The sequence below is a fragment of the Carex rostrata genome, chromosome 8 (assembly GCF_964058835.1).
Source record: "Carex rostrata chromosome 8, lpCarRost1.2, whole genome shotgun sequence".
In the NCBI taxonomy this organism is placed as follows: domain Eukaryota; kingdom Viridiplantae; phylum Streptophyta; class Magnoliopsida; order Poales; family Cyperaceae; genus Carex; species Carex rostrata.
In genome coordinates this window covers 11,937,773-11,951,627 of record NC_135925.1, presented here as the reverse complement: position 1 = coordinate 11,951,627, position 13,855 = coordinate 11,937,773, and the positions used below count along the sequence as shown (strand labels likewise).

General features: G+C 40.8%; 1 protein-coding gene across 1 annotated transcript in view; it reads right to left on the bottom strand.

The window, feature by feature from the left end:
* Positions 1-13,855, bottom strand: part of LOC144558547 (uncharacterized) — a 42,799-nt gene that overhangs the window by 22,079 nt on the left and 6,865 nt on the right. The window contains exon 2 of the mRNA XM_078307391.1: positions 103-1,342. Within this exon, the coding sequence (XP_078163517.1) occupies positions 103-1,342 (1,240 nt within the window). The remainder of the gene's footprint in view (positions 1-102; positions 1,343-13,855) is intronic.

Here is a 13,855-nt window from a genome sequence, read left to right as displayed (position 1 = left end):
TTGACCAGTTACACTTTTCTACCCAAGCCTTCGATACAATGGAATGGCTACACCCGGTATCTATCAAACAATAGGCACTCTCATCCGAGATAGAAAGTATACCTGTCATCACATCAGCTCGAGAATCAGACGGTTGTGAGCCTTCACCTCCCTCCAGAGTCCTCGTTGCGTCATGTGCAACCTCTGCTATACCGAGTGCGTGGGCAGCCACTCGACCTCCAATCCTGCCTCCGCCGGTTTGGGAAGTGCCTCGACCACGGAATGGTGGTCTACCAGATCCACGTCCCATGGGCCCTGTGCCACCGCTGTCTCTCTGGAACCTTAGTGCCGCATTCGGGCACTCTCTTGCCCAATGCTCCATGCTGCCGCAGGTGTAACACGCTTGGTTGCGGCGTCTGCAGTCGATCTCAGAGTGTGCCTGGTTGCACGAATGGCACCACACTGAAACAAAACCCGGCCGGAATACTGGTGTCGCTATCTGCCTCGGAGGGGGTCTAGGTGCCATGAACTGTCTCGGGGGTGGTATAGCTGTCGGCGGTCCTCCCCTTGGCCTAAACTGCCGGTTCTGATCCTCCCTTTGTTTTACATTTCTCTCCGCAATCTGCAACCTTTTCCTCTTGCTGTGCAACTCTACTTGCTCAGCATGTTCCATTATGGCCTGCAGCTCCGTAGCCATAGGGGTATCAACAATCATAGATATCTCCCCATCCAGTCCATCCAGGTACTGCCTATGGTATCTCACCACATCGATCTGCACATCAGTCGCATACCTGGATAGAGCGAGAAACTCATTGTTGTAATCCGCCACCGCTCGCCCACCTTGTTTCAGATCCAGAAATTTCCTCCGCAACGCCTTTCGCTGCAAGTTACTCAGAAACCGTCGAGTGAACTGCAATTCGAACCACTCCCACGGAATCTTGGCCTCCTCCCCGACATAACTACGTCGGGCCCCATCCCACCAAAACCTCGCACCACTCTCCAGCTGCTGCTCTGCCAGCTCCACCATGTCTTGTTCTGGTGCTCGACACAGAACCAACTTGGCACTCATACTTGCGAGCCACTCTTCCGCAGCGGCATACTCGCCGGTGCCGTCGAAACGAGGCGGATGAAGGCGCATGAAGGAGTCATATAGCCTCCTAAACTCTTCAGGAGCACCTCTGGGAGCCTCCGGTGCCACCTCACGTCTTTCTGCTTGGCGGCCTCTCTCATATGCTGCAATCAGCCTATCGTCTAGATCTCGGTCCCGGTTCTGCGCACCTCCAGGTCCAAGATCAACTCTTTGGACCTCAGGCCCTGCAGATCCGGCCTCGCTCGCATGACCGATCGTCTCGTTCAGTGGATCCTGAATGGGATCACGATTCCTGATTCTAGGTCGTCCCCTACTGCGACGTCCTTCCATAACTTAAATAAGAAGAAACAATTTATTAAGTTTGCATACACTTATCTCATATAACAAACCAGTCGTTAGTCGTAACGACCCCAAGTATAACGTACCCCACTCACGTATCCTATCAGTCTGGTTAGGGTCTAAACCTTGAGCTCTGATACCACCGAAGAGAACTGTCACACCCCGCGGTCACGGGACGCGGCAGTCTCCCGCCGTAAGCATACAACGCCGTGTATGCTTACAAGGCTATTCAATTTATACTTAACAATTCAAATCATAATAATATAAACCAAGTTTATATATACACAAATCAGAGTACACAGTCTGGTCAGAATTTCATACAACAAAAAGTATCTCATCCGGATACCAACCACGAGGCCTACCCTACTACTATACAACAAAATGTACTAAGGTCATGAGATGGTAAGCTACTATGGCCTACTACTCGCGTGCCTCTCCAGGATCAGTCGCACCAGTACCTGTAAATTAATCGGGAGGGTGGGGGTGAGAATAAATTCCCAGTGCGAATTTGCCACATACGAATTATTGGACTTGAAATCAAACTCTATATTCAACAATGAAACCCAAACAATAACAATGCAAACCGATATATACGAAAACATAAATAACATAATGCCACTACTCGACAACAGTTAATCAACCTGAAACACAGTTTACGGAGTTTTCAATATGGATTTCAAAACACAACATATATTTTGGCTTAACTCGATTCCTAACTCAGTTCGTTAGGGCTGGTAGCAATTACAGATGTTCTTTCGAGCTGAACCGTTATCAAACCCACATCTGTAGGGTTACAAGCGCCTACAGATGGCCAACCAAGCTGGACCCTTTATCAGACACCCATCTGCAATTGCTGTTTGGCTTAACCATTTTCTAAGATCCAGTTACAAGTCACCAATACAGGTCAACTTGACAAATGCAATCACACGGAATCAAAGTTACATATACAGGTCCACTTTGCTAAATCTCAAGCAAATATATCAAAACCACACATACAGGTCAGCCTCGCACAATTCATTACACATGGTCAACGGATAGGTCACCGTCACCTTATCCAGCCACCTTAACAGGTCGGTCTGGCAAATCCATAACAGGTCAAACGCATAAGTCAGCAGCGTCACCCTATCCAGCCACCTAAACAGGTCGGTCTGGCAAATTCTAACAGGTCAAACGCATAAGTCAGCAGCGTCACCCTATCCAGCCACCTAAACAGGTCGGCCTGGCAAATTCATAAACACCGGTCAACGGATAGGTCACCGTTACCTTAACCAGCCACCTAAACAGGTCGGCCTGGCAGATTCATTCACAACAAGCACAATTAATAGAACTAAACAAATAATAACCATACCAACATGCCAATCAACCTTAACTAAAACAATTCAATCATTCTCATTTGTGCAAGAATCAATATGCAGTATGAATTCCAAAATATGCAACAATTAATCATTCAACATGACAAACGAATAAACAGTTTAATTCCTGAAAATAAAGTATCAAACAAGTCCAAGAATCCCGCACCTTAGTAAGACGAGCGTACCGCTTAGCTACGGATCGGGCGTCTCGAATTGCCTCGTTAAGTTTTGCTCGACCGAGCCTACACCTATATTATACGTATACTTGGTTTAATTCGGGTTCAGTGGTCTATACGTTTACTTAGGGTATGTACAGTCCCAAATCAATTCTTTTCGGTTCCTTCTTTCTTATTAAAAATCTCATATAACGGTGCACAAATGCATCTAGGCCCTCTAGCCATATACCATTTCACTTTGGTAATAATCAATCACCGTTTCACTACTTTGGTTCTCGGATCAATTCAATTTACCGATTGGTTAAACCCTAATTTGGTCAAAACCTCAAATTAACCGTTAAACGTTCTAAAAATTCACGATCAGGAGGCAACCCTACCGATTACAAGTCTAATTGGTCGGGTTAAACAAATCAAATCACGATTATGCCAACTTTCAATTTTGGCACGAAACCCTAGAAATCAGATTTCACAAATCGGAAGAAATCGGGAAAAAGATTGACAAATAAACAAGCAATGAGTGTAGAGGAACTAGTCCTCGAGCAATTCGAACACAAATCTCGAGTTTAAAACGAAAATATGAGAAATCGAGAAATCTGAGTTTTTCGAGAGAAATAAAAAGAGAAAGAAATACCAAATAGGAGAGTTAGGAGAGATCCACGGGCGTTTACTCGGTTCTGGTTTCGATTTCTCGCAACAATCAGGGGTTTGAGAGGAACGGGAAACTCTCTCGCTCTTTTTCTTCTCTCTTGGCAGAAATTTCACTTAAAATGGTAAAGGAATGAAGTGGGAGAGAGAGAGAGAGCATGAATTATGCAAATAAGCCCTTGGAATCACCCAGTGCGGATCACTCACCCGCACTGGATCTGAGTGCGGACGCACTCGGCAGTTTGTAGGTCCTTCCAGCACTTTCCAGTGCAAAAATCGGTGTCGGTGCGGGTCCTCCACCCGCAGTGCGGGTCACTTCACCCGCACTCAGCACTTAGTCAGTTTTCAGTATGAATTTTAACACAGAAATCACCCGCAGTGCGGCTGGCTTCACCCGCAGTGCGGGTCACTTCACCCGCAGTGAGAACTTAGTAGATTTTTGACAGAATTTCAGAAAAAGTCCGAGCCCAGTGCGGACGCACTGACCCGCAGTGCGGGTGGCCTCACCCGCAGTGCGGGTGGCCTCACCCGCACTCAGTACTTAGCCAATTTCAGTTCAACACAGAAAATCATGAGTGCGGCCGCACCCACCCGCAGTGCGGGTGGCCTCACCCGCACTCACAGAAATTTCATAGGCAATTTAAGGAAAACAGAAGTCAGTGCGGGTCAGTCACCCGCAGTCACCTACCAGTGCGGACGCAGTGAGCCTGTAAAGTCTCAAATTCTCGAAATTTCGACGCGGTTTCGATTCACACTTAACTTACTTAATTAGAGGAACCTAAATTAAGGTTTTAACTTTCATTTTGTTAGCACAATTAACTTGATTCTTGCTTTTAATTCATTTGAATTTAATTGTAAAAATTTCGTAACGTAACAGGTAGTGTCTCCAAATGACAAGATATTAGAGCATTTACAACCCAAATTACAACACTCCAATTGAAGATGTTTGGAGCACTCGAGTAGTGACTCCATAACAAGATAATGGGTTATTTACAACACAAATACCACACTCCAATTGAAGGTGTTTGGACCACTCTAGTAGAATCTCTAGATGACAAGATAATAGGGGATTTGCAACCCTAATACAACACTCCAGTTGAAGGTGTTTGGAGCACTTTCGTAGTGTCTCCAGATGACAATATAATAGGGCATGTACAATGCAATTACAATACTCAAATTGTAGGTGTTTTGAAGCACTCTAGTAGTGACTCTATATAACAAGATAACAGGGTATTTACAACCCTAATAAAACACTCCAATTGTAGGTGTTTGCAGCACTCAAAAATGTGTCTCCAGATGGCAAGATAATAGGTCATTCACGACACTAATACAACACTACAACTAAACGGGTTTGGAGCACTCTAGTAATGTCTCAATATCACAAGATAATTGGGCACTACAATTAGTGTCTCCAGATAACAAGATAATAAGGCATTTGCAACCCTAATATTACACTTGAATTTAGGTGTTTGGAGCACTCTAGTGGTGTGTACATATGGCAATATATTAGGGCATTTACAATCGTAATACAACTCTCCAATTGAAGGTGTTTGGAGCACTCTTGTAGTGACTCTATATAGCAAGATAATAGGGCATTTAGAACCCTAATACAACACTCTAATTTAATGTGTTTGGAGCACTCTAGTAATGTCTCCATTTAAAAAGATAATAGGACATTTACAACCCTAATACGACACTCCAATTGAAGGTGTTTGGAACACTCTAGTAGTGTCTCCAGATGGCAAGATAATATGACATTTACAACTCTAAGACAACACTCCAATTGAAGGTGGTTGGAGCACTCTAGTAGTGACTCTATATAGCAAGATAATTGGGCATTTGCAACCCTAATACAACACTTCAATTGAAGGTGGTTGGAGCACTTTAGTTGTGACTTTATATAGCAAGATAATAGAGCATTTACAACCGTAATATAACACTTGTATTGAAGATATTTGGTGCACTCTAGTAGTGACTCTATATAACAATATAGTAGGGCATTTACAACCCTAATAAAACACTCGAATTGATGGTGTTTGGAGCACTCTAGTAGTATCTCTATATAGCAAGATAATAAGGCATTTACAGCCCTATTACAACACTCCAATTGAAGGTGTTTTGACCAGTCTCGTAGTTGCGTTATATACCAAGATAAGGTGACATTTACAACCCGAATACGACACTCCAATTGAAGGTGTTTCGAGCACTCTAGTATTATCTCTAGATGACAGGATAATAGAAAATTTAAAACCCTAAAACAACACTCCAATTGAAGGTGTTTGGAGCACTCAAGTAGTGTCTCCAGATGGCAATATAATTGGCCATTGACAACCCTAATATAACACTCCAATAGAAGGTGTTTGGAAACTCTAGAAATGTGTTCATTTGACAAGATAATAGGGCTGGTACTACCCTAGGAAGACACTCTAATTGAAGGTGTTTGAAGCACTCCAGTATTGCGAATCTAAATAGCAAGATAATAGGGCATTTACTACCCTAATACAACACTTCAATTGAAGGTGTTTGAGGCACTCTAGTAGTAACTCTATATAGCAAGATAATAGGGCATTTACAACCCTAATACGAAACTCCAATTAAAGGTGATTCAAGCACTCTAGTAGTGTCTCTACATGGCAAGATAATTGGGCATTTACAGCCCTAATACAACACTCCAATTGAAGGTGTTCGGAGCACACTAGTAGTGTCTCCAGATGGCTAGATAATAGAGCATTTACAAGTCTAATACAACACTCCAATGGAAGGTGTTTGGAGCACTATACTAGTGTCATATGGCAAGATAATAGGGGATTTGCAACCCTAATACAACACTCCAATTGAAGGTGTTTGGAGCACTTTCGTAGTGTCTTCAGATGACAATATAATATGACATTTACAACTCTAAGACAACACTCGAATTGAAGGTGTTTCGAGCACCCTAGTTGTGACTCTATATAGCAATATAATTGGATATTTGCAACCCCAATACAACACTACAATTGAAGATGTTCGGAGCACACCATTAGTGTCTCCAGATGACAAGATAATAGTGTATTTCCTACTCTAATACAACACTCCAATTGTAGGTGTTTGGAGCACTCTAATAGTGACTCTATATAATATGATAGTAGGGCATTTACAACCCGAATACCACACTCCAATAGAAGGTATTTGGAGCATTCTAGTAATGTCTCAATATCACAAGATAATAGGGCCTTTACAACCTTAATACGACAACCCAATTGAATGTGTTTGGAGCACTTGAGTAGTGTTTCCGGATGGCAAGTTAATAGGGCATTTACAACCCTAATATCACACTCCAATTGAAGGTGTTTGGAGCACTCAGTAGTAATGCCTCGAGATGGAAAGATAATACGTCATTTACAACCCTAAAAAAACACTTCAATTGAAGGTGTTTGGATTACTCAAGTAGTGTCTCCAGATGGCAAGTTAATTTGGCATTTTGCAACCATAATACAACACTGCAATTGAAAGTGTTTAGAGCACTCTCGTACTTACTATATATAGCAAGATAAATGGGCACTTGCAACAGTAATACAACATTCCAATTTAAGGTATTTTGAGCACTCTAGTAGTGACTCCAAATAGCAAGATAATAGGGCATTTACTATCCTAATACAACACTCCAACCAAAGGTGTTTGGAACACTCTAGTAGTGACTCTATATAGCAAGATAATTGGGCATTTGCAACCCTAATACAACACTCAAATTGTAGGTGGTTGGAGCACTCTAGTTGTGACTCTATATAACAAGATAATAGAGCATTTACAACCCTAATACAACACTCCAATTAAAGGTATTTAGAGCACTCTAGTTGTGTCTACATATGGCAAGATAATAGAGCATTTACAACCTGAATACAACACTCCATTCAAGGTGTTTGGAGCACTCTAGTAGTGTCTCCAGATGACAAGTTAATAGGGCATTTACAACCCTATTACCGCACTCCAATTAAAGGTGTTTGGAGCACTCTAGTAGTGACTCTATATAGAAAGATAATTGGGCATTTGCAACCCTAATACAACACTCCAATTGAAGGTGGTTGGAGCACTCTAGTTGTGACTCTATATAGCAAGATAATAAAGCATTTACAACCCTACAACAACACTCCAATTGAAGGTATTTAGAGCACTCTAGTTGTGTTTACAGATGGCAAGATAATAGGGCATTTACAACCCGAATACAACACTTCATTCAAGGTGTTTGGAGCACTCTAGTAGTGTCTCCATATGACAAGATAATAGGGCATTTACAACCCTATTACCACACTCCAATTGAAGCTGTTTGGAGCACTCTAGTAGTGACTCCATATAATAAGATAATAGGGCATTTACAACCCGAATACCACACTCCAATTGAAGGTGTTTGGAGCACACTAGTTGTGTCTCTATATAGTGAGATAATTGAGCTTTACAACTCCAATACACCACTCTAATTGAAGGTGTTTGGAGCACACTAGTAATGCCTCGAGATGGCAAGATAATAATGCATTTACAACCGTAAAACAACACTCCAATTGACGGTGTTTGGATTAATCTAGTGTCTCCAGATGGAAAGATAATTTGGCATTTACAACCCTAATACAACACTCCAATTGAAGGTGTTTAGAGCACTCTCGTACTGGCTATATATAGCAAGATAATAGGGCATTTACAACCCTAATACAACACTCCAATTGAAGGTGTTTGGAGCACTCTAGTAGTGTCTCTACATGGCAAGATAATTGGGTATTTACAACCCTTATACAACACTCCAATTGAAGGTGTTTGGGGCACTCAAGTAGTGTCTCCAGATGGCAAGATAATAGGGCATTTACGTCCATAATACAACACTCCAACGGATGGTGTTTGGAGCACTCTAGTAATGTCTCAATATCACAAGATAATTAGGCATTTACAACCTTAATACGACACTCCAATTAAAGATGTTTGGAGCACTCCAGTAGTGTCTCCAGATGGCAAGATAATAGGATATTTACAACCATAACACGACAGTCCAATTGAAGATGTTTGGAGCACTCAAGTAGTTTCTCCACATGGTAAGATAATAGGGTATTTTCAACTATAATACAACACCCAATTGAAGGTGTTTGGAGCACTCTAGTAGTGACTCTATATAACATGATAATAGGCCATTTACAACCCGAATACCACACTGCAATTTATGGTGTTTGGAGCATTCTAGAAGTGTCTCTACATTGCATAATTGGACATTTACAACCCTAATACCACACTCCAATTGAAGGTGATTGGAGCACTCTAGTAATGACTCTATTTAACAAGATTATCGGAGATTTACAACCCGAATACCACACTCCAATTGAAAGTGTTTCGAGCACTCTAGTAATGTCTCCAGATGGCAGGAAAATAGGGCATTTAAAACCCTAAAACAACACTCCAATTGAAGGTGTTTGGGGCACTCGAGTAGTGACCCCATATAACAAGATAATAGGGCATTTACAACCCAAATACCACACTCCAATTGAAGGTGTTTGGACCACTCTAGTAGAGTCTCCAGATGACAGGATAATAGAGCATTTAAAACCCTGATACAACACTCCAATTGAAGGTATTTGGAGCACTTTCGTAGTATCTCCAGATGACAATATAATAGAGTATTTACAACGCAATTACAATACCCGAATTGAAGGTGTTTGGAGCACTCTAGTAGTGACTCTATATAACAAGATAATAGGGCATTTACAACCCTAATACAACACTCCAATGGAAGGTGTTTGCAGTACTCAAATAGTGTCTTCAGATGGCAGGGCATTCACCACACTAATACAACACTACAACTGAATGGGTTTGGAGCACTCTACTAATGTCTCAATATCACAAGATAATAGGGCATTTACAACCCGAATACGAGACTCCGATTAAAGGTGTTTGGAGCACTCCAGTAGTGTCTCCAGACGGCAAGATAATACGGCATTTACAACTCTAATACAACACTCCCATTTAAGTAGTGTCTCCAGATGACAAGATAATAAGGCATTTGCAACCCTAATATTGCACTTGAATTTAGGTGTTTGGAGCACTCTAGTGGTGTGTCCAGATGGCAATATATTAGGGCATTTACAGCTCTAATACAACTCTCCAATTGAAGGTGTTTGGAGCACTCTAATAGTGACTCTATATAGGAAGATAATTGGGCATTTGCAGTCCTAATACGACTCTCCAATTGAAGGTGTTTGGAGCACTCTAGTAGTGACTCTATATAACATGATAATAGGGCATTTACAATCCGAATATCACACTGCAATTTAAGGTGTTTGTAGCACTCTAGAAGTGTCTACATTGCAAGATAATTGCGCATTTACAACCCTAATACCACACTCCAATTGAAGGTGTTTGGAGCACTCCAGTAATTCCTCGAGATGGCAAGATAATAAGGCATTTACAACTCCAATACACCACTCTAAATGAAGGTGTTTGGAGCACATTAGTAATGCCTCGAGATGGCAAGATAATAAGGCATTTACAACCCTAAAAGAACACTCCGATGGAAGGTGTTTGGATCACTCAAAATAGTGTCTCTAGATGGCAAGATAATTGGGCAAATTCAACCCTAATACTACACTCCAATTGAAGGTGTTTAGAGCACTCTCGTAGTGACTCTATATAACAAGATAATAGGTATTTACCACCCTAATACAATACATCAATAGAAGGTGTTTGGAGCACTCTAGTAGTGTCTCTAGATGATATGATAACAGGGCATTTATAGCCCTGTTACAACACCCCAATTGAAGGTGTTTCGAGTACTCTAGTAGTGACTTTAAATAACAAGATAATAATGCATTTATAACCCGAATACCACACTCCAATTGAAAGTGTTTCGAGCACTCTAGTAATGTCTCTAGATGGCACGATAATAGAGCATTTAAAACACTAAAACAACACTCAAATTGAAGGAGTTTGGGTCACTCAAGTAGTGTCTCCAGATGACAAGATAATAGAGCATTCACAATCCAATTACGACACTCCAATTGAAGATGTTTTGAGCACTCGAGTAGTGACTCCATATAACAAGATAATAGGGCATTTATAACCCAAATACCACACTCCAATTGCAGGTGTTTGGACCAATCTAATAGAGTCTCCAGATGACAAGATAATAGGGGATTTGCAACCCTAATGCAACACTCCAGTTGAAAGTGTTTGGTGCACTTTCGTAGTGTCTCCAGATAACAATATAATAGGGCATTTACAACGCAATTACAATACCTGAATTGAAAGTGTTTGGAGCACTCTAGTAGTGACTCTATATAACAAGATAATTGGGCATTTAAAACCCTAATACAACACTCCAATTGAAGGTGTTTGCAGCACTCAAATAGTGTCTTCAGATGGCAAGATAATAGGGCATTCACCACACTAATACAACACTACAACTTAACGGGTTTGGAGCACTCTAGTAATGTCTCAATATCACAAGATAATAGGGCATTTACAACCCGAATACGACACTCCAATTGAAGGTGTTCGGAGCACTTTAGTAGTTTCTCCAGATGGCAAGATAATAGGGCATTTACAACTCTAGGACAACACTCCAATTGAAGGTGATTGGAGCACTCTAATAGTGACTCTATATAGCAAGATAATTGGGCATTTGCAGCCCTAATACAACACTCCAATTGAAGGTGTTTGGAGCACTCCAGTAATGCCTCGAGATGGCAAGATAATGAGGCATTTACAACTCCAATACACCACTCTAAATGAAGGTGTTTGGAGCACACTAGTAATGCCTCGAGATGGCAAGATAATAAGGCATTTACAACCCTAAAAGAACACTCCGATGGAAGGTGTTTGGATCACTCAAAATAGTGTCTCTAGATGGCATGATAATTGGGCATTTTCAACCCTAATACAACACTACAATTGAAGGTGTTTAGAGCACTCTCGTAGTGACTCTATATAACAAGATAATAGGTATTTACCACCCTAATACAACACATCAATAGAAGGTGTTTGGAGCACTCTAGTAGTGTCTCTAGATGACATGATAACAGGGCATTTACAGCCCTGTTACAACACCCCAATTGAAGGTGTTTCGAGTACTCTAGTAGTGACTTTAAATAACTAGATGCATTTACAACCCGAATACCACACTTCAATTGAAAGTGTTTTGAGCACTCTAGTAATGTCTCAAGATGGCAGGATAATAGAGCATTTAAAATCGTAAAACAACACTCCAATTGAAGGATATTGGGGCACTCAAGTAGTGTCTCCAGATGACAAGATAATAGAGCATTCACAATCCAATTACGACACTCTAATTGAAGATGTTTGGAGCACTCGAGTAGTGACTCCATATAACAAGATAATAGGACATTTACAACCCAAATACCACACTCCAATTGAAGGTGTTTGGACCACTCTTATAGAGTCTCCAAATGACAAGATAATAGGGGATTTGCAACCCTAATACAACACTCCAGTTGAAGGTGTTTGGTGCACTTTCGTAGTGTCTCCATATGACAATATAATAGGGCATTTACAACGCAATTACAATACTCGAATTGAAGGTGTTTGGAGCATTCTAGTAATGACTCTATATAACAAGATAATTGGGCATTTACAACCCTAATACAAAACTCCAATTGAAGGTGTTTGCAGCACTTAAATAGTGTCTTCAGATGGCAAGATAATAGGGCATTCACCACACTAAGACAACACTACAACTTAACGGGTTTGGAGCACTCTAGTAGTGACTTTATATAACAAGATAAGATGGCATTTACAACCCGAATACGACACTCCAATTCAAGGTGTTCGGAGCACTCTAGTAGTGTCTCCAGATGGCAAGATACAACACTCCAATTGAAGGTGTTTGGAGCACTCTAATAGTGACTCTATATAGCAAGATAATTGAGCATTTGCAACCCTAATACAACACTCCAATTGGAGGTTTTTTGAGCACTCTTGTAGTGACTTTATATAAGAAGATAATATGGCATTTACAGTCCGAATACCACACTCCAATTCAAGGTGTTTCGCGCACTCTAGTAATATCTCTAGATGGCAGGATAATAGAGCATTGAAAACCCTAAAACAACACTCCAATTGAAGGTGTTTGGAGCACTCAAGTAGTGTCTCCAGATGGCAATATAATTGGCCATTTACAACCAGAATACAAAACTGCAATAGAAGGTGTTTGGGAACTCTAGAAATGTCTTCATTTGATAAGATAATAGGGCATGTACAACCCATAGAAGACACTCTAATTGAAGGTGTTTGGTGCACTCCATTATTGTGACTCTAAATAGCAATATAATAGGGCACTTGCAACAGTAATATAACATTTCAATTGAAGGTATTTGGAGCACTCTAGTAGTGACTGTAAATAGCAAGATAATAGGACATTTACTATCCTAATACAACACTCCAACCGAAGGTGTTTGGAGAACTCTAGTAGTGACTCTATATAGCAAGATAATATGACATTTACAACCCTAATACAACACTCCAATTGAATGTGCTTGCAGCACTCTAGTTGTGACTCTATATAGCAATATAATAGGGCATTTACAATCGTAATACCACACTTCAATTGAAGGTGTTTGAAGCACTCTAATAGTGTCTCTAGATGGCATGATAATTGGACATTTACAACCCTAATACAACACTCCAATTGAAGGTGTTTAAAGCACTCGAATAGTGTCTCCAGATAGAAGGACAATAGAGCATTTAAAACACTAAAACAACACTTCAATTGAAGGTGTTTGAAGCACTCTAATAGTGTCTCTAGATGGCAAGATAATTGGACATTTACAGCCCTAATACAGCACTCCAATTGATGGTGTTTAAAGCACTCGAATAGTGTCTCAAGATGGAAGGATAATAGAACATTTAAAACACTAAAACAACACTCTAATTGAAGGTGTTTGGAGCACTCTACTAGTGATGGCAAGAAAATTGGGCATTTACAACTCTAAGATAACACTCCAATTGAAGGTGTTTGGGGCACTCTAATAGTGACTCTATACAGCAAGATAATTGGGCATTTGCAGCCCTAATACAACACTCCAATTGAAGGTGTTTTGAGCACTCTAGTGGTGACTTTATATAACAAGATAATATGGCATTTACAACTCGAATACGACACTCCAATTGAAGGTGTTTGGAGCACTCTAGTAGTGTCTCCGGATGGCAAGATAATAGGGCATTTACAACTCTAAGACAACACTCCAATTGGAGGTTTTTTGAGCACTCTTGTAGTGACTTTATATAAGAAGATAATATGGCATTTA